The sequence below is a fragment of the Microtus pennsylvanicus genome, chromosome 12 (genome assembly GCF_037038515.1).
Source record: "Microtus pennsylvanicus isolate mMicPen1 chromosome 12, mMicPen1.hap1, whole genome shotgun sequence".
Lineage (NCBI taxonomy): Eukaryota > Metazoa > Chordata > Mammalia > Rodentia > Cricetidae > Microtus > Microtus pennsylvanicus.
In genome coordinates, this window is record NC_134590.1 from 53823533 (window position 1) to 53842855 (window position 19323).

General features: G+C 48.5%; 1 protein-coding gene across 2 annotated transcripts in view; it reads left to right on the plus strand.

Moving 5' to 3' along the window:
• Window positions 1-16204, plus strand: part of Prom1 (prominin 1) — a 103280-nt gene extending 87076 nt beyond the window's left edge. The window contains exons 19-27 of one of the 2 annotated variants that reach the window (XR_012907287.1): window positions 770-823; window positions 2224-2304; window positions 2433-2501; window positions 4027-4119; window positions 5853-5968; window positions 6481-6504; window positions 6919-7022; window positions 14739-14779; window positions 15349-16204. Coding sequence is in view for 1 of the 2 variants with exons in the window: in XM_075943667.1 (XP_075799782.1) it covers window positions 770-823; window positions 2224-2304; window positions 2433-2501; window positions 4027-4119; window positions 5853-5968; window positions 6481-6504; window positions 6919-6987; window positions 14739-14754 (522 nt within the window). In the remaining variant the exon portion in view is untranslated. The remainder of the gene's footprint in view (window positions 1-769; window positions 824-2223; window positions 2305-2432; window positions 2502-4026; window positions 4120-5852; window positions 5969-6480; window positions 6505-6918; window positions 7023-14738; window positions 14780-15348) is intronic. The other variant, XM_075943667.1, reaches the window with a different exon arrangement.
• The last annotated feature ends 3119 nt before the right edge of the window (window positions 16205-19323 follow it).

The window sequence follows — 19323 nt, forward strand, 5'->3', positions numbered from 1 at the left end:
TCACAGATCTGTCATATAAACCAGGGGCTGGCAAACTGGCCCTTATCGTCCACAGACTGACCCAATCCAGCCTCTTGCCAGTTTTAAAAAAAATGGGACAGCCATTGCCATTTATTAGAAAACTATGGCCATTTTGGCTATGAGAATAGAATATGGCACCAGGCAGTGGTGGCGCACACCTCTAATCCCAGCACTCAGGAGGCAGACACAGGCAGGTCTCTGAGTTCGAAGCCAGCCTGGTCTGCAGAAAGAGTTCCAAGACAGCCAGGGCTATTACACAGAGAAAACCCTGTTTCAAAAATAGATAGATAGATAGATAGATAGATAGATAGATAGATAGATAGATAGATAGATAGATTATATGGCCCCTGAAACCTGAAGTATTTTACAGTGTGGCCTTTTACAGGTAAAAATTTCGACCTTAACCTAAACCATTCAAGTAAACCACACTTGATAGGCAAGCTCTGTTTTAATGATGCTCTTCCCACCAATTAAACCTATTTTGAAGGCATTCTTGTCTGCTGTGTGTGTGATATGCTGCCGTTCAAGCCTTTGAATATGACCCCATTTTTCTTCTATGGGTTTTCTTACACACTAATGGTGTATAAGGTCCATGTTGTGGCTCCTGTCTGTTGTACTTTCAAGAGTGAAGCCATTACACTATATAGTCAGATTTGATGTCTGTGTTGGAGAGGGGCTGATAGAAAGCCTGGGTTCTTGATGCTTTGGATAAGCTTGTCTTTGAAATGCTTTTCTTTTCCCTCATCAGAACACTTTAAAACAAAGTATCCGGACACTTGAGCGCATGAGCGAGAACTTGCCGGTAAGGGTTTCATCTTCTTTCATGAGGTTTTGTTATCAAACATCACACCTAGAGTTTCAGAGGTATTGGTTTTCATAAGTAGTTTAAGTTAAAAGGAGGTGTTGGGAGACTTTTGAATACCAAACTTGGTTTTCCCATGGCTTCCCTTCTTCCAAGTGCTTCTGTGAGTGCAAGTTTCAAGAGTCCGGGTCTCGCTGTGTAGGAGGTGACCTTAAGCATGGTTGCTTTAGATTGAGCTGCATATCAGTGGTGGTCTCGGTCCTGTTCACCATCACTGTTAGCCAAGCCACAGGCTTTTCTAATCACCCTCCCCTGAAACCTCAGCCTGGAAGAGCAGGCTCTTGTCGCAGCTGGTGGGAGCATGGCAGTAGACAGATGGGCTTGGTACTGGAGCTTATATCTGATCCACAAACATGCAGAGGAGAGGGGGGAAAGAGATAGGGAGAGAGGAAGGGAGGAAAAGACAGAGAAAGTGCTAACTGGGAAGGGCATGGGCTTTTTAAACTTCCCACCACCAGTGACACACTTCCTCCAACAAGGCCACACCTCCTAATCCTTCCTAAGGTGTTCCAGCAGCTAGAGACCACATTTTCAAATATCTGAGCCTATTGGGCCAGGCTCATTCAGTCCACCAAAAGGGGACACCCCCAGAGAGATTTACTGTTTGTGGTTTTGAGGAGGAGCATTTCAGTTATCAAACAGTTAACAGCCGACACAAGCTTGGGGCATGAGCAAGAGCATGGATTGGCGTAGGATTGCCTTTAAGCCGCTACTCAGAATACTGCCACTTGTCCTCCATTCCATCAGCTAAAACAAGTCACTTGGCCACAACCTTTGTCATCATGAGGTAGAGAAGTGGATGGCTTTCAGGACATGCCATGAGTTCTCAGGTCCCTTACATCAACTGCACAGTATGTGCGCCCAACATTGGTATACCTTCTGGTGTACTGAAACCATCTCTAGTTTCCTTCCAGCACTTAATGCAGTAGCAACATGGTTTAACTAGCTGCTGTCCTGTATTCTTTAGGGGGAAATGATCAGAAAAATTTTTACTCATTCAGTAAACCTCCCCCTTCCTTGCCACAAAAGGTTAATTGAGCCAGGTGGTCGTGGCACACACCTTTAATCCCAGCACTCAGGAGGCAGAGACAGGCAGGTCTGAGTTCAAGGCCAGCCTGGTTTGCAGAGCGAGTTCAAGGATAGCCATAGTTACTCAGATATTAATGTGCCCAAGCAGACGGCATGGGCTGTGTGATGGTACCGCTCCATTATGCAGAGGAGCATCCAGAACCTGAAGATTTTGAGTAAGGGGAATGGGAAACAGCCTCCATAGGACTCTAATTGATTTGCAAATTGCCTAATTAATTAATTGTTCCCCTTCCAATTGTTATGTTTTCCAGGAGAGAGTGAACAAAACCATCACGTCTTTGGATTCTGCTCAGAATTTCCTCATCAGTAACATTTCCTCTATTGTTATTGAAGTAAGTTTTCTTTTCTTAAGCACGTGTGTAGCTCAAGTGCCGTGTGAGTATTCCAGGATGAAGTAGCTATGTCCATTAAGTACGCGCTAGTCACTTTAATAATGGTTCCGATCTTTGATTTCTTCTAGGAAACGAAGAAGTTTGCGAAAACAATAGTAGGCTACTTTGAACACTACCTGCAGTGGGTCTTGTATGCCGTAAGTAGCTGTGTCTTTTATGAACATAAAGGGCGCCAGCTCTCAGGAGAGTCATTGTCTGGCATAAAATCTGAAGGAGATTAAAATCCTGGAGATTTTGGTTGGAGATAAGCGAAAGTGTCTGCCCAGACTGGATGCTCCAACTCCTCCATGTTTTGAATGAGGAACCACATAAATGAACAGAAAAATAGCTAGGATTTTACTCAGTGGCGCAGTGAGAGCACAAGATGCTGCGAGGAAGCGGCAGGCTATCCAAGGCAGGCTGCCCAAAGTGAGCTGGCTACTCGTTAAGGCTTCCTGGTATGGGGTCCAGAAGGTAGAGTTAGTTGCTGGGGTAGGGGGAGTGATTTTCTGTTTTAATTGAAGGTTTAAAGTCTTCGTTCACTTCTCACATCCTTTTCCATGTTGTGTCTGACTTTAATCGTGTACACTTCCAACTATACAGAAGCATAAGAAGTAGGGGTTTCCCTTAGATGTTCACTCAGAGGATGTGGTTTGGTTTGCCATATTGTGCATACGGCTTGCCATTTTTGTGCACACGGTTTGCTGTATTGTGCATGCTGCATTGTGCATATGGTTCGCTGTCTTGTGCATACGATTTGCCCTATTGTGAATAAGCCCCAAATCAGCCCAGGCCGGGTTCCCATTTCTCCATCACTCCTTTGAATCTCAGGGTATGTTCTAGGACATTTCTGAATGAACACAGGGAGTTTACAGGAAGGTTGCTATGGTGGAGTGACACACTGTTGTTTGGGGTGGGGGTGTGTGTGCACAGCTCAGCCGATGCAGTGGGGGGGTCCCAGGTGACTAAGCACATGATGAGGGAAGGGCTAGTGTATAATTCAAGCTAAGTGGAGTCCTGTATTGCTAAGATTTCCTATGCTCGCCTGCCTCAAGAGGGTTTGGATAAGGGGAACCAGAACCTTTGGAGCCAGCCTTCCCATGAGGGAGAACACCTCTCCCTAATCCCCTTGGCTCACTTTTGCTATACGGTTTCTTTCATCTGATGCCCACTCCTTCGCCAGATAAAAGAACCCTGCAGCACTAGGCTGGGCGTGTGCATGTCTTCATTCCCCAGAAGTTCTGCAAGATGAGTCTTAATATTCTAGACAACAGCCGGGCGGTGGCGGCGCACGCCTTTAATCCCAGCACTCGGGAGGCAGAGGCAGGCTGATCTCTGTGAGTTCGAGGCCAGCCTGGTCTACAAGAGCTAGTTCCAGGACAGGAACCAAAAACCACAGAGAAACCCTGTCTCGAAAAACCAAAAAAAGAAAAAAAGAAAATATTCTAGACAACAAATGAGGAGAACTGCAGCTCAAGGGGACTGAGAGTCTTGCTGTAAATGGCTGTAATTGTACCAGCTGTAGGCCTCCTCATCGGCTCATCAGCTCCCAGCTCCTGATCTTCCAGGACTCTCCCGTGATGCACACTTCTGGATGCTCCTCTGAAGCCAGTCAGGGGTCACATCTGACGGCATGAATTTTTGTCAGCCGCAGTGCACATTTGCCTGCTTTCCATCCCACAGGTCACAGAGAAGATGGCATCCTGCAAACCTGTGGTCACTGCGATGGACTCCGCTGTTAGTGGTGTTCTGTGTAGCTATGCTGCTGACCCTCTGGTAAGAACTTCATCTTTCAAAAAGAGAAGACATATTGCGTAAATGTGTTCTCCCCGCCCCCATTGTGTTATTAGTAGTTCTCTACATTTTCCTCCTTGTTCAGAGAGTTTTACAGCTTTATGACATCACTGTTCCTTTTCTGAAGATCAGGAGCCAGAGAGGTGCCACCGTCATCTTCCCTTGTCCCCCACCCATCACTCTGCTCACCTTCCTTTTCCCAACCAGTTCCTCTTGGTCTAATGGTTTTCATTGGGGTTGTTTCCAGGGACATGGTGAAGGGTTATTTAGAGGAGTGTGGACACCCTTACCCCAGTGGTATACCACCAAGGAAAGTGGTTTTTCTTAGCCCCGTCAACCATTAACTGCCTATAAATTCCCAGGGAGGCCTGGGCTTCGTGAGCCCCACCCTCTCCATGGCAGGATGCTGACGGGTCCAGCCTTGTGCAGTCCTGCGCAGGGAACACAGCTCTGCTTTGTTGGAGACTGTCACAGCCATGTCATGCATGGAAGGCAGGATTCCAAAGCAACCTCACACTATCCGCTCTCCCAGTCTGTCTTCACCTTCCTCTGAGAGATTTCCTGAGCCTTGGTGGGAGTGATACAGATGCAGCATTGACGATCGGACATTCAAAAGCCACATTGTGATTTTGGCCAATTACGACAATCTTTAGCTACCTTTGTTCACTGAAAGAAGAAGCCTCCCTGTCCAAAATTGATAGTGGCACCAACAAATAAGGATAAATATAATTATTTAGAAGGTAATTTTATGAGCATATTATGTCCGTTTAGCACAGCTTCGACAGCTTCCTCATCAGGGCCTGCACCCTCCTAGGCACAGGCTCTGACTGTGTTTCCAGGACTCGATATGAATTATCTCTTGCAGAGCAGGCTTCCAATCCAGTTAGAAACAGGTTGGTTGCCCCATCCTGGACTTGCCTCTGTTGCCCCTGTGGGTACATCTGCTCTAGTCTGCAGAGAGTGCTACACACAGGAGCCACTCTGAATAAGGCTTTTGAAAACAATGCTCCCATAGCAGCCTGCACAGCCCCTCTGGCACTATGAGGGTGAAGTTCTAGTCCAGTTCCAGCCTGCTTTCTCTATGTCCTATAACCAGTGTGTGTGGCGATAGTGACGGAGTCTTACCTTTCAGTCTGGTTTGCACCCAACAGCAATGGCAATTGCCTGTGTTGTTTTGGAGATCTCAGGAGCCTTTCTGACCAGCTCTCGGGGAGGTAGCCCAGCCCTGGCTCTGTAGATTGAAGTTGCCAATGTGTTGACTATTCAGATGTAGAAAAAAAATCAGAAAAGCCAACTGTTCATATTTACATTGAACTATATGGAATGACAGTTAAACCTGGGCTTGCTGGTTGCCAGCTGTCTTGATTAGACAGCCATCCTAACAAAGATACACTGTGTGATGTGTGATTAGGTGTTTTCTGACTGTGTTAGACCAAATCTTAGTTACACCACTTAGATGCTTCTGTTCCTCTCTTAGAAAATAAGCAAGAACCTGGGCTCTCACCTCCTTGCCCTGCGGAAAGATTATCTCCGTTACAATAACCTTTCCCAGTATTTTTGTGGCTGGTTCCTGCTAGGTTCACAGTTGATTTTGAGAACAGAATAAGAGTTTTAAAAAATTGCAAAAGAAATTCTTCCCATAGCGAATGGTCTTTCCTATTATCTGTCCCCAAGCATTTATTTCTCCTGACCGTTGTTGTTGTCTTAATCCCCAGAATTTGTTCTGGTTTGGCATCGGACAAGCCACGACGCTCTTGCTTCCCGCTGTGATCATCGCTGTCAAGCTGGCCAAGTACTATCGCAGGATGGATTCCGAGGACATATATGACGAGTGAGTGTGGGGTGTCTGTGTGCAGCACTGTCCCCCGAGAGCCACCAAAGGCCAGTCCTCAAGAGAACAATTGGCTCCTGCTTAAGTCCTGGGTTGTCCCCTTTCCGCTGCTGCTGCTGCTGGTGGTGGTGGTGGTCTTGTTTTTGTTTGTTTATAACCAATCTTATGATTCTGTTTCCTTCCTCTTTACTCAACGTCCTTAACCAGCCTTCTTCTGTTTTCAGCTCGCCTGTCTCGGGAACATGGCATTTCACTTTATGATAACCGTTGTTACCACTCCCCCCCCCACCGCTCCCCCCGCGCTGCCGCCTCCCCTTTGCTTTGTGTCTGTTGAACACGCATGTTTGCTTTTCCCTTCTCGTCTTCTCTCATCATCTCTGTAATCCGAACTGTCAGTCCGGACTGCAGTGAAAACACTGGGAATGGGGGGCACGGGGAGGAGGGTGTAGATCATGGCCTTCGTAGTGATCAAACAAGCAAATAACCCTGTCTCCCCTTTTTATATTTTATAGTGTTGAAACTGTCCCCATGAAAAAGTAAGCCTTTTTTAAAAATTATCTTCACAGATGGGATGGGGGAGGTTTCTATTACATGGTAGACCTGTAGTTAAGTTAATAATATGACATAAGAACAACAGAGAAGTCTGGGTAGAGATGAATCACGGCACCTCTTAGAAAGAGGGTTGGCGCATAGAAGGTGCTTACGAATGGAGTGAATGAGCGTTTTATACATTAGACGCATCGCTCTGGGAAGCCACTGTTTCCATTTGTGGTTTCGAAAGAGGGAAGATGGGCACGTAGCACATCCTCAAACCACCTTTGCAGACCGGACAATCTGTGACCCAGATTGTCCTTTACATTGTAGCCTTTACATTGTCTTTGTGATCCACAGCATGAATGCTTCACCCTAGAGGTAACTTGGTGTTTCTGGTGTATTTATTTTTGTTGCAGTTTGGAAAACGGTAGTAATGGTTATCATAAAGATCACTTATATGGTGTTCACAATCCCGTTATGACAAGGTAAAAGAAAGCCTGGAGTGCATGCCTAGCCTGGGGTGAGCCTTCTTGTCTCTGCTGGACCTGACACCGAGCCTTCTGCATGCTCTGATGCCCTTCACCTCCCTCTGCATGGCACTGCACTGTCCCTGGCTAGCTCTGGTCACACTCCGCATAGCATTCCACGATGCCGATTGTCTAAATTTCCAGTGCCTTCCTCAGCAGTGAAATGGGGTAGCCTCTGGACTAAATGCCATCTTCAAATGCTATGAGGGACTCTAGACCCTAACGGGTTGCATGCGTGCATACCTTTACTTAGCCCCTCTGCCCCAAATCACCAAGTAGTGACTTAAAGACCTTTTCTGCCTTCCTCCCTCCTTTGCTTCCTTTCTTTCTCTCTGGAAAATTAACTATAATCAACCAGAAAAAGAACTCAAGCTTTTCTTTCAAAATTCTTGTGCTTTTATGCTCCCTGGAGTTTCCTATGTGAGTCTGGATTTGCCAGATAACTCTGAGTGTTACCTGCCAAGTGAATTCTGCTGCACCCCCACTAAAATTTCAGACAAACACGTCCACTAGGGGGCAGACTTTCTGTGGTCCTCTTCATGTCTACTCAGGCAGCTCCAAGCCAATGGTCAGCACCCAAGGGGATGTTGCCCCCACCCCAGTTGCAAAGGAGTGAGTCAGACAATGGTACATGGGGAATCCTGCTGTCCTAGAAGCCCCATGCTCCATGTGGGACATTTCCCCTTAAAAGAATAGACACCACACTGAGGGAAGTCACCAGCGTGGGCTCCTCATCAGGTGCTGCCACATAGGATGCCCATTTCTAGTCAGGGGCATCGTCATCTTTAGCCACGTTTCCTAGAGACAGCAGAAGTGCTGATTTCACGAGGAACGGGAACAAGAAAGTCAGTAGAATTTCTCCTTTCAGAAGGATAAAAGGGTTTTTCCCCCTCCAACTTACAACTTGGAACATTCCAAAAGTTTAAAATAGTATTCTCTTGCTTCAGCTTGTCATATGCGGGGAGAGGTATCGTTTCAGTGTCTGAGCTGCTATAACAAAGCACAGTAAGCAGTGTGGCTTATAAAGACCAGAAATTTCTTCCTCATGATTCTGTAGACTGGGGAATGGACGGCCAAGGCACCACCACATCCATTTCTGATAAGGGCAGATTTTTCACAGATAGCGTTTGCTATCCTCACTGTGTCTTCATGTTGTGGGGGTCTGTGAGTTTTCTGGGGTTTCATGCCCAAAGTGGTCCTCCTACCCCAGCTTCATGATACCATCATCCGGATGGTCAGAATCTCTATTTATGAACTTATTGCTCTTCAGATGTTCCAGCCGTAGCTGAAGTGGTGATGATAAAGCGGGGGTCAGTAAGGCTCTGAAGTGGGGGTTACGCATCTGATTTTCTGACAGTGTGCTGAACTTGGATGCTAGGATGCTGTGTTGTGAGGTCGCTTCAGGGCAAATCTCAGTTTATCAGACTTGGTCCAGAGCACATAGACAGTGCCTTGGCTGTCCTGCATTGTGTACTGGCCTCCTCCTTCCTAGCATGGAGAGTCTAGAGGGTGTCTCACATATCTTAGCTGAGATTTTGCAGGCCAGAGGTGAGCTCTTTCCTACCAATGACACCCAGCATCAGTTCTCCGAGGACCTGATGAGTGTGCAGAACTGGCTTCTGGTGCTGACCTCCTAGGCATGGCATCACCAAATGCCTGCTCTCATGCCGAACATTTCATTGAGTCTGCATGGAGGGTGCTGGAGAGAGACCTATGTGGGTGGGAGGGTGTGGAAGGCTGGGTCTCTGGCAAAGATGCTGAGATGGAATTTGGGATACAAATGTGTGCGAGGGTCCATAGTTGTGAAAGGAAAGATCAGAAGTCTAGAAAGACATGCCGCAGCCTCATCTCAGCAGTGGGGAGTTCTGAAGCAAGTATGGCTTGTTAGAAGTCACCCTCAGGGGCAAGATGCAGCCTTTACACCTCATCTCCCTCCGTTGTGGGATCTGGTCTACCTGGGAAGGTAGAGCCCCTCGGGTGGACCAGTTGGCAAAAAGTTGTGCCATGGGAATTTTGGTGGAAGGATCCTCTGCTGACTGCCCTGCAGCAGGCGACAAGCCCGTGACAAGCCTGTCTTAGAAGAGGGTATAGCAGTACAGCACCAGGAGCATAGGACTGAAAGCTCTAGGAGGCCTGGCAGAGTCCACCACATCCACGCAATGTTTCCAGTAGGGAGAGCCGACTCAGCTTGCCAGTGGGAGGATTGTCTCTGAGAGCCAGGAACCTCTCGGCGCTCCTATTCTGCTGTGAACACTGCCATTTAGCCATGATGTCAAAGTCTGCACTCGAAAGTGTACAGCTTTTGATACTGACATGATCCTCATCTGCAAAGTTCACACTCAAGAATCACACAGTCTGGGTACGGCAGTGGTGGCACATGCCTTTAATCCCAGCACTGGGGAAGCAGATGCAGGAGGATCTCTGTGAGTTCAAGGTGAGCCTAGTCTTCAGAGGAAGTTCTAGGATAGCGAGGGTTACACAGAGAAACACTGTCTCAAAACAAACAAACAAAAGAATTACACAATCAAGTTACAAACAAAGGTTATGAAATGAAAACAAACCAGAAATCTCATGAGCCTTTCAGTAGCTTCACAGTTTTGTGATGGCTTGCTTTCTTCGCTAACCTAAGACCCGTAGGGTCATCATTTAGACATGCCCGCTAGGCACTCACCACTTCTCATCCTTGAACCTGCCCTGCCATGCCATGCCCTGGTCCTGAGCCTTTGGGTGTAAAAGAGGGCCAGACATCTTCTTTAAACATGGCGAGATAAACATAATGAAATAAGGAGTCCCCACTCAGACCCACAGGCATCTGCCTCTAGGGAAAAACACTTGGCTCTCTGGGCTAGTGGTTCTCCTGACTTAGCAGCTCACATCTGTATAACAGGAACACGGTAAGCCTTGCTGAAGCTTGGATCTGACTTCCTGCAGAGGAGGAAGTGATTGCAGTAGAGAATAGGAAAAGCAGCCGGGATGCTCTAGCAGTGTTAAATACCTAGTGCTTCCGGGTGATTTTGTGATGATTCTGCTTTTGGTATCCCTTTGAAGGTGTGTCTGGGAAGGACCCAGCACTCCACACTCCTGGGAGAGGAAGCTAGGGCTGTGTTAGTGCCTGAAGTCCTCCCTCTGTGCTCTCTAGGCAGTAAGATGGCTCCAAAGACAGGTTGAAGATATTGTTTGCTTTGTCTTGATTTTCAATAATGTAAGGCCCCAAAACTGAAAGGTCCTTCATATGTCACAGAAGCGACTTTTTCAGTGACACTCACACCAAGACCTACCCTCTTTCTTCAGTGCCCACTGTCCTGTGGGGACCTGGCCGGTCTCCTGATCCTGAGTGCCCACTGTCCTGGGGGCCTGGCGGGTCTCCTGATCCTGAGTGCCCACTGTCCTGTGGGGACCTGGCGGGTCTCCTGATCCTGAGTGCCCACTGTCCTGTGGGGACCTGGCAGGTCTCCTGATCCTGAGTGCCCACTGTCCTGGGGACCTGGCAGGTCTCCTGATCCTGAGTGCCCACTGTCCTGGGGGCCTGGCGGGTCTCCTGATCCTGAGTGCCCACTGTCCTGGGGGCCTGGCGGGTCTCCTGATCCTGAGTGCCCACTGTCCTGGGGGCCTGGCGGGTCTCCTGATCCTGAGTGCCCACTGTCCTGTGGGGACCTGGCGTGTCTCCTGATCCTGAGTGCCCACTGTCCTGGGGACCTGGCAGGTCTCCTGATCCTGAGTGCCCACTGTCCTGTGAGTGCCCACTGTCCTGTGGGGACCTGGTGGGTCTCCTGATCCTGAGTGCCCACTGTCCTGTGGGGACCTGGCGGGTCTTCTGATCCTGAGTGCCCACTGTCCTGGGGACCTGGCGGGTCTCCTGATCCTGAGTGCCCACTGTCTTGTGGGGACCTGGCGGGTCTCCTGATCCTGAGTGCCCACTGTCCTGTGGGGACCTGGCGGGTCTCCTGATCCTGAGTGCCCACTGTCCTGTGGGGACCTGGCGGGTCTCCTGATCCTGAGTGCCCACTGTCCTGTGGGGACCTGGCGGGTCTCCTGATCCTGAGTGCCCACTGTCCTGGGGACCTGGCGGGTCTCCTGATCCTGAGTGCCCACTGTCCTGTGGGGACCTGGCCGGTCTCCTGATCCTGAGTGCCCACTGTCCTGTGGGGACCTGGCGGGTCTCCTGATCCTGAGTGCCCACTGTCCTGTGGGGACCTGGCGGGTCTCATGATCCTGAGTGCCCACTGTCCTGTGGGGACCTGGCCGGTCTCCTGATCCTGAGTGCCCACTGTATGTGGGGACCTGGCGGGTCTCCTGATCCTGAGTGCCCACTGTCCTGGGGACCTGGCAGGTCTCCTGATCCTGAGTCCCCACTGTCCTGTGGGGACCTGGCGGGTCTCCTGATCCTGAGTGCCCACTGTCCTGTGGGGACCTGGCCGGTCTCCTGATCCTGAGTGCCCACTGTCCTGGGGACCTGGCGGGTCTCCTGATCCTGAGTGCCCACTGTCCTGGGGACCTGGCAGGTCTCCTGATCCTGAGTGCCCACTGTCCTGGGGACCTGGCGGGTCTCCTGATCCTGAGTGCCCACTGTCCTGTGGGGACCTGGCGGGTCTTCTGATCCTGAGTGCCCACTGTCCTGTGGGGACCTGGCGGGTCTCCTGATCCTGAGTGCCCACTATCCTGTGGGGACCTGGCGGGTCTCCTGATCCTGAGTGCCCACTGTCCTGGGGACCTGGCGGGTCTCCTGATCCTGAGTGCCCACTGTCCTGGGGACCTGGCAGGTCTCCTGATCCTGAGTGCCCACTGTCCTGGGGACCTGGCAGGTCTCCTGATCCTGAGTGCCCACTGTCCTGGAGACCTGGCAGGTCTCCTGATCCTGAGTGCCTACTGTCCTGGGGACCTGGCGGGTCTCCTGATCCTGAGTGCCCACTGTCCTGTGGAGACCTGGCCAGTCTCCTGATCCTGAGTGCCCACTGTATGTGGGGATTTGGCGGGTCTCCTGATCCTGAGTGCCCACTGTCCTGGGGACCTGGCGGGTCTCCTGATCCTGAGTGCCCACTATCCTGTGGGGACCTGGCGGGTCTCCTGATCCTGAGTGCCCACTGTCCTGGGGACCTGGCGGGTCTCCTGATCCTGAGTGCCCACTGTCCTGGGGACCTGGCGGGTCTCCTGATCCTGAATGCCCACTGTCCTGGGGACCTGGCGGGTCTCCTGATCCTGAGTGCCCACTGTCCTGGGGACCTGGCGGGTCTCCTGATCCTGAGTGCCCACTGTCCTGGGGACCTGGCGGGTCTCCTGATCCTGAGTGCCCACTGTCCTGGGGACCTGGCGGGTCTCCTGATCCTGAGTGCCCACTGTCCTGTGGGGACCTGGCCGGTCTCCTGATCCTGAGTGCCCACTGTATGTGGGGATCTGGCGGGCCTCTTGAGTTGCCGGCTCATCTGGGCAGGGAGGAGAACACAGACTAGGCCTGTTTATTTTCTGAAGATGAGAGAGTGGCACCTCAGAAGCCCTATAGACACAGTCATTCCAGCCTCAACGAGACCCCCAACTCCTGCGAGAAGACTCTGGGCTCTAGATTGGGGTAAATTTTCACTGTTTAACTGTGCCATCGTGAAATGCTAATGACATTAAGTCTCAGTTTCCACGTCTATAAAAGGTGTCAATGAGAGCTCTGCTTGCCTAGAAACTGTGAGGGTCAGAGTTCACTCTTATAGTACAGTCCCCTACCCTAGTGTTTGTAGTTCATGATAGCGGGGATGCTCTTATTACATGGCTGATTCTGATGGAACCTAAACGTGAGTCAAACGTAATAAATAAAGGTGCCTTGCCAACCTATCAGCCGAGCCAGTGCCACTCAGCCTCCCCCCATGACCCACAGAGCCGTGGATCATAGGGAAGACCCCTAGAAGACCTTCTGTAACATAAGTATGGCTACCTACTCCCTTCACATGGACTTGGGAAGGTGATCCCACTTCAGCCCTGACACGCTGCCTGTAACCTGGGCAAAGAGAGGTTTGAGGGCAAGCATGGTCAGAGCTTCATGAAGATGTGTGGCCCTTCAGGAGATCCTTGTGTCAGTCAAGGCACGCACTGACATTTAACCAAGGTAGGGTCAGTTTGACCAAGCTCTTATTACTATATGGGGAGCTGGGCAGGGAAAAGTCTTCATAAGTAAGATGCATATTGTTAGTGGCATACTCGGTTTCAAAAACAAATCTGATCTGGTTTCCCTTTATCTTTACTATTCAATTGCACAGACACAGACACTCACAGCCTCTACTAAGTCTATGTCATGGCCTGTGGTGGCTCATGTGCTTTTGCCTACAGAAAAAAAGAGCAAAGGGCTTTCCTATACGCACTGAAGCCTGAGGTGTTCTTCATAGGGCTAATTCTGCCTCCTACACGGTCTGCACCAAGGAGAGGCATTTTCCTCTGTGGAGGTACATCTGCTGTAACAAGCTCCCTGGCACAAGTAACTTAGAGAAAGAAGGATTTATCTAACACTGCCAAGGTACAGTCAGTCCCAGAGGCAGGGACATGGGGCTGCTGGATATATTGGATCCACGGTGAGGAAGAAGTTACATGAATGTTAGTATTTGGCTTTTGTTGTTAAGGACTGTGAACCTGTAGCAAGGTGCCACCGACATTTAGGGCGGGGTCTTCCCACCTCACTTAACCTCATCTAGGAAATCCATCACAGACATGGCCAGAGGTGTGTATCCATGGTGGTTCTAAATCCCATCAAACCACCATCACAGCAAGTATTGGTCTGCTCAGCTGGAGACGGCACCATTTAAATCCTTTCCAACAGGTCTGAATTTTGCAGCCCCGGCTGGCCTGGAACTCTGGCAATCCTCCTGCAGCAGTTTCCCAAGAGCTGGATTACTGGCATTAGCCACCACACCCTGCTTGATGTTTTCCCATCTAACACTAACAAATCACATTGGGGAACATATACCATACTGTTTCTATGAAATATGTTTTCAAATTCATGCCCTGTTATTGAGCTGCAGAGGTTAGGCCTTGTGCAGTGTGCTTGCAGATGCGTTGGGAGAAGTGCGAAGGGCCCACCTGCCGTATCTCTCCTACAGTGTCCCTGCCTACAGCTGCTCCATCTGTGCCGGTCTTTTGCTCTGTGATGAACTGGGTGTACTAGACTGGAAACTCACACCCTTCACATGGGGTTCTCCTACCTTCTCCCCTTGCACAAATTCTTCATGGGGGTCAAGGTCATGGTCTTGAAGAAATATGAGAGGATGGTGGGGTTAGCCCGGGTTGATAGTTAGAAAGCTGCTTATGGGATACATACACATCTGGGCTCATACATGCAGAGTCCAGCAAGATCCCTGCAGAGCTTCAGGAAGCCGTTTGTGGCCAAGAGTCATCTGCCATTATCTGCTTTTTGCTATTCTAAATGTACTGCACACAAGTCCCCAGTGACTCGTACCACACACACGTTCCTAGTGACTGTGACTTCTTCGCCATAGAATGGATGGATGTGTCTGAGTTTGTTTCACTCTGTTCTCATCTTCCTGTAAAATGCAATGCAGACAGATGCTAGAGCAACCTGCTTTATCTGGCATTCTTTTTCCTTGCTAAACTTTCTGGGGTTTAATCTATATTCGTCTGTGACTCGAGTCACATCCTACCTCTGAGCATGAAGGTGACAGGACCACCTGCAGCCTAGCCCAGACTGCTACAGTTCTCTGTTTTGTTTTCGTTTTTAGCCCATCTCGTTACTGACAATTGAAAAGGAAAATTGCTTGAGGTAAGTGTGATGCTTTCATATCAATGAATTTATAGGGCTGTTGTTTTTAGTTTTTAAAACACCAAGACACAGGTAATTCTAACATGTTAAGTGGAAAATCTAAATAAGTATAGAGATTCTATAACATGCCTTTAATTACACAGAATCCAGTTATGTGACTAGATAATGTGTGTATGTCGATAAATGTAGATATACACGCATACAGTGATTATGTCTGGATACATACGGTATAAAATTAGATGTTTTTAAATGTAGCAAAAATAATAAGCTGTTAGATATTCACATGTACATTGAGGGTTATGGAGTTAAGAGTTTTTTATATGTGCTAACACACTGTGTTACAATGAACACTTGTGTGAACATGTATTTTTTTGATCTACGTCTGAAAGTAAACTACTCCACTCTAACTATGAGATGGTGCCCACAAGGCCAGCCCACCTGCCTCTTGAATAAGTTCATGTTTCCTGCAGTTCTTTGGTTCCTGACAGAACCATTTTAGGATTCTGCATTCTTGCTTTCTTTTGTAACTCAAAGCCAGTTTCTAAAATTATGTTTGATTCCCGTTTCAGCGTCAAGACAGTCAAAGTGGAAAGGATCCCAGACTTTGGATAGTCTCTGAGTCTTCTAGAACTTTCCAAGTCCAGAAGGAATCATGGTGGCAAATGTGGAGACTCAGGCGGGCACTGAGAACATGGCTCCAGTGGTCTTAGGGTAGCACTTTGTCAGGAACGAACAGTCATGGCTATAATCCCATGTCCATCGCTATCCAAGGATGACTCTCCCCTGTTTTTAACTTTTTTTTACACTGAATTTCTATTAGACACTAAAATATATGGGGCTTCTTGGTCCCCCTGGATACATTCACCTTTGAGCCAGCTCTTTGGATGTCATAGCTGCGTACCTAACTTACTTCCATATGTGGAGTGTGCTAAACACAAACCAGTTTACAAAAAAAGTGTATTTTGCATATAGTAAATTGTATATATACTCTTCTACCACAGTCGGGGTTTTTTTTTTTTTTTACACAAATGAATACTCTAGATTTTTCTCCTAAATGAGGTTCCCTTTGGGTTGGGCTGTAGAGAAGACTCTATATGCATCGAAAGTGTGTGAGCCCTGCAGCAGGCCCGTCCTTCCTCGTGGATCTCCCTCTGCTGGTTGCCAGTCTGCCTGTTGGACAAGAAGATGCCTGCTTGACACGACTGGTAAATTCAGAACAGAGAGAACTCGAGAGAAGGAAGCATTGCTCAGCCGGAAGCGGAATGGTTTTCACAGACGCCAGTCCTGGTTCACGGTTTCATGGCACACTTTCTGATTTGTGAGGGTGGGCCGTAAGTTCTGTGTCATCTGATTATTAGTGGGGTTCTAAAATGAGGGGCAAGAACTCATGATTCTGAGATCTGAAATAAAGTGTGGATGAATGGAGCCTCTGGAGTTTGGTCAGTTCACCTCTGTGGTGGGTTGTACTTACTGGCGGTGACCTTTCCAGAAGAGATCAGTGAGGAAAGCTGGTGGAAGTGAGTGTGACCGCAGTGAGAGGCATAGCTTTATACCAAGCCTTTCCATGTGAGCCCGCAGCCCTGATTCATGTCAGTATAAGGGAGCTTGAGGAATGTGGCGTGAGTGTGACTTCCTTGAGTAGCCCAAGTCTGCACTGTGCCTGGGATGGAGCTGAGCTCTTGTTGCATGTTTATCCCACTGCTCTCCAGGATGAACTCACCCATCACACAGAGTTGATGGAGTGCAGGCAACCTGCCTTCTCAGCCTGCTGGCTTTTGGGATCTCAGATGTTCAGCCCTAATGCAGACACCGTTTTACCAGATGTGGTGGTACATACCTGTAATCTCAGCACACAGAAAGCGGAGACAACAGGGTGGCAAGTTCAAGACCAGTCTAGGATACCTAATCTGACACTGTTATATTGTTTTAAAAAATACGTTTCTTAGGAAACAATCGGAGACTCTCTAGACACCCGAATACCCCCTTATGCACACACCCTTAGAGGGGCTCACGGGCAGACAACTGCGACAGGTGCAGTAGGGTCCTTTATACTGAATCAGACATTTCAATGTCTTTTGCTTGTTTAAGGACAGTGACAGTATTTAAAATCACTTTTCTGGTACGTAATTGAAATTCAGTACCTTTCATTTGAATTTAAAATAAATCTCGTGGTCTGAAATAGATTTTTCGGCCACATGGGAAACAGCACTCATCATACCTAGTTGGGTGTCACTCGGTTGGTACTGGGCTCTGCTGTGTAGAGAACAGGATGTCCCTATCAACCAGACCACATGCTGCTTGGTGCTGAGGGTGTGGCCTCGGTCCTGCCTGCATACAGCATGCTCCGTTATCTTTTCTCTCTCCTTTGTTGTTATACTTGGGGAATTTTCTCTGGTTGGTTTTGGTTTTCTGTGTGTCTGTTGCATTTGTTTGATCATCTCAGTGACTTGAACTCACAGGACTTGAGCATCCTTTAGATTAGCTGAACTCATGGGCTTCCAAGAAAGACACCACAACAAGAAATAGTGGGCGCTCTGGGGCAACAGACCTGTTGAGAAATCTCTGCTACATAGCCTACTACTGATAAAGAAGGCTTTGCCCATACAAGAGGCAATTAATTGTAGAAAAAAAAAGTCACTATAGTTTGAAAAATGTAAACTACTCAATCCCAAACCTGTGTGTAGACACACACACACATACACACACGCACGCACGTGTGCACACACACAATGACCCTAGGCTGCCTCTTCTGCTCCCTCTGTTGTATTCCTTTGTCCTCTGAGCAGCTGGCATGCACACACACACACACACACACACACACACACTGACCCTAGGCTGCCTCCTCTGCTTCTCTCTGTTGCATTCCCTTGTCCTCTGTGCAACTGGTGCACACACACACTTCAAACACAATAGAAGAGTAGAGAGAGAATCACCCACAGTCCAGCATGCAGAGATAATAATGTCTACTCTCAGGAGTGCATCACTATGTACAGAGGCAGATGCAGTCTGCAGACTGACAAGTAAAGCTCTGTCTTCATCGTGTATCCTTTGTGCCTGTGGCTCCTGCATTAACTCCCTAAACTTCCCAAGGCAAACACACCACAGGCTGGGTGACTTAGCAATGGATTTCTTTTCTCACAGGTCAGATTCTGGTGCTTTAAGGCATCATGTAGTAAGCTGGTGTTGTGTGAGGCTTCGTGCCCTTGCATGCAGATGGGTGCTTTCTCCTAGTGTCCTCACAGCTCTTGCCTTTGGGTCTGTGTCCCAGATGCCTCTTATGGAACACCATCAGGTAGGATCCAGTCTCCCTGACAATGCCATTTTAATCTCTTATCTTGACCACTTCAAAAGTATCCGCTTCCTTAAAAGCCCCATCCCATCTCCAAAGAAGCACAGCTCAGGGTGTGTTAGGGTTTCTATTGCTGTGAAGAGACACGATGATGATGGCAACTCTTATAAAGGAAAACTTTTAATTCAGGCTGGCTTACAGTTTCAGAGGTTCAGTCCATTTTCCTCAGGCAGACATGGTGCTGGAGAAGGAGCTGAGAGTTCTACATCTTCATCCACAGGAAGTGAACTGTCTGCCACACTGGGTGAAATTTGCACAAAGGATACCTTAAAGCCCACCCTCCATAACACTTCCTCCAAGAAGGCCACACCTACCCAACAAAGCCACACCTCCTAGTAGTGCCACTCCCTTTGGGGGCCATTCTCTTCCAGATGGTTTGGAAGGACCATAAGTCAAGACACAATAACAGTTCTTTGCTGTCTCCAAATACAAAGAACAATCTCCTCCTATGGTGTGACATTTCCTATCCGGTGTTCTCACCTCGGATGTGTAGTTTCAAATCACAACAAGCTATGCAAACTTTTAATTTACAGAATGTACGAAGACTGGAGAGGAGAAGAATGCATATGTAAACACACACACATTTAAGGAGTTCAGTGACCACCCCTCCCATAAACATCCAATGATGGGGATATAGGTCCCTTACTGACTTCTTTGGCTGACAGTCCAAGAATGATGCAGGTTTTCTGTTTCTATGTTTCACAATCTAGATGGTCATTGATCATCAGGTTAGCTTTCTGAGCAGGACAGAAATGCGTCCCCCTTAGTTGCAAAGGGAACACAGACTTGTTAAACAAAGTCCAGAAAGGAGCAGTGTGCACAAGGGAATGACTTTGGAGGTGTGACAGTTTGGCTCTGGTGTACTGATGCGTGCCTGTCATTTCAGCACATGGACGGCAGAGGCGGAGCTTGGTCTACACAGAGTTCCAGGGGAGGGAGGAGAAGGAATGACTGTGTACCCAGTACAGTATTCACTCTGACAAGGCAGAGTGGCATCAGGGCGGTATTGATGGTTAGTGGGGTTGAGCCTGTGGTAAGGAAAGCCTCAGCATTCTTAGTGACGTCCTGAGAGTAGACGCTAGATAACTGTCTCTGTGGACTCCTAATGATGTGGACTTAGCCTTTCTGAAGTTCTCTGAGGGCTGGGGGGACATCGTAGTCAGTAAGAGCATGTTGAACAAACATGAAGGCCTGA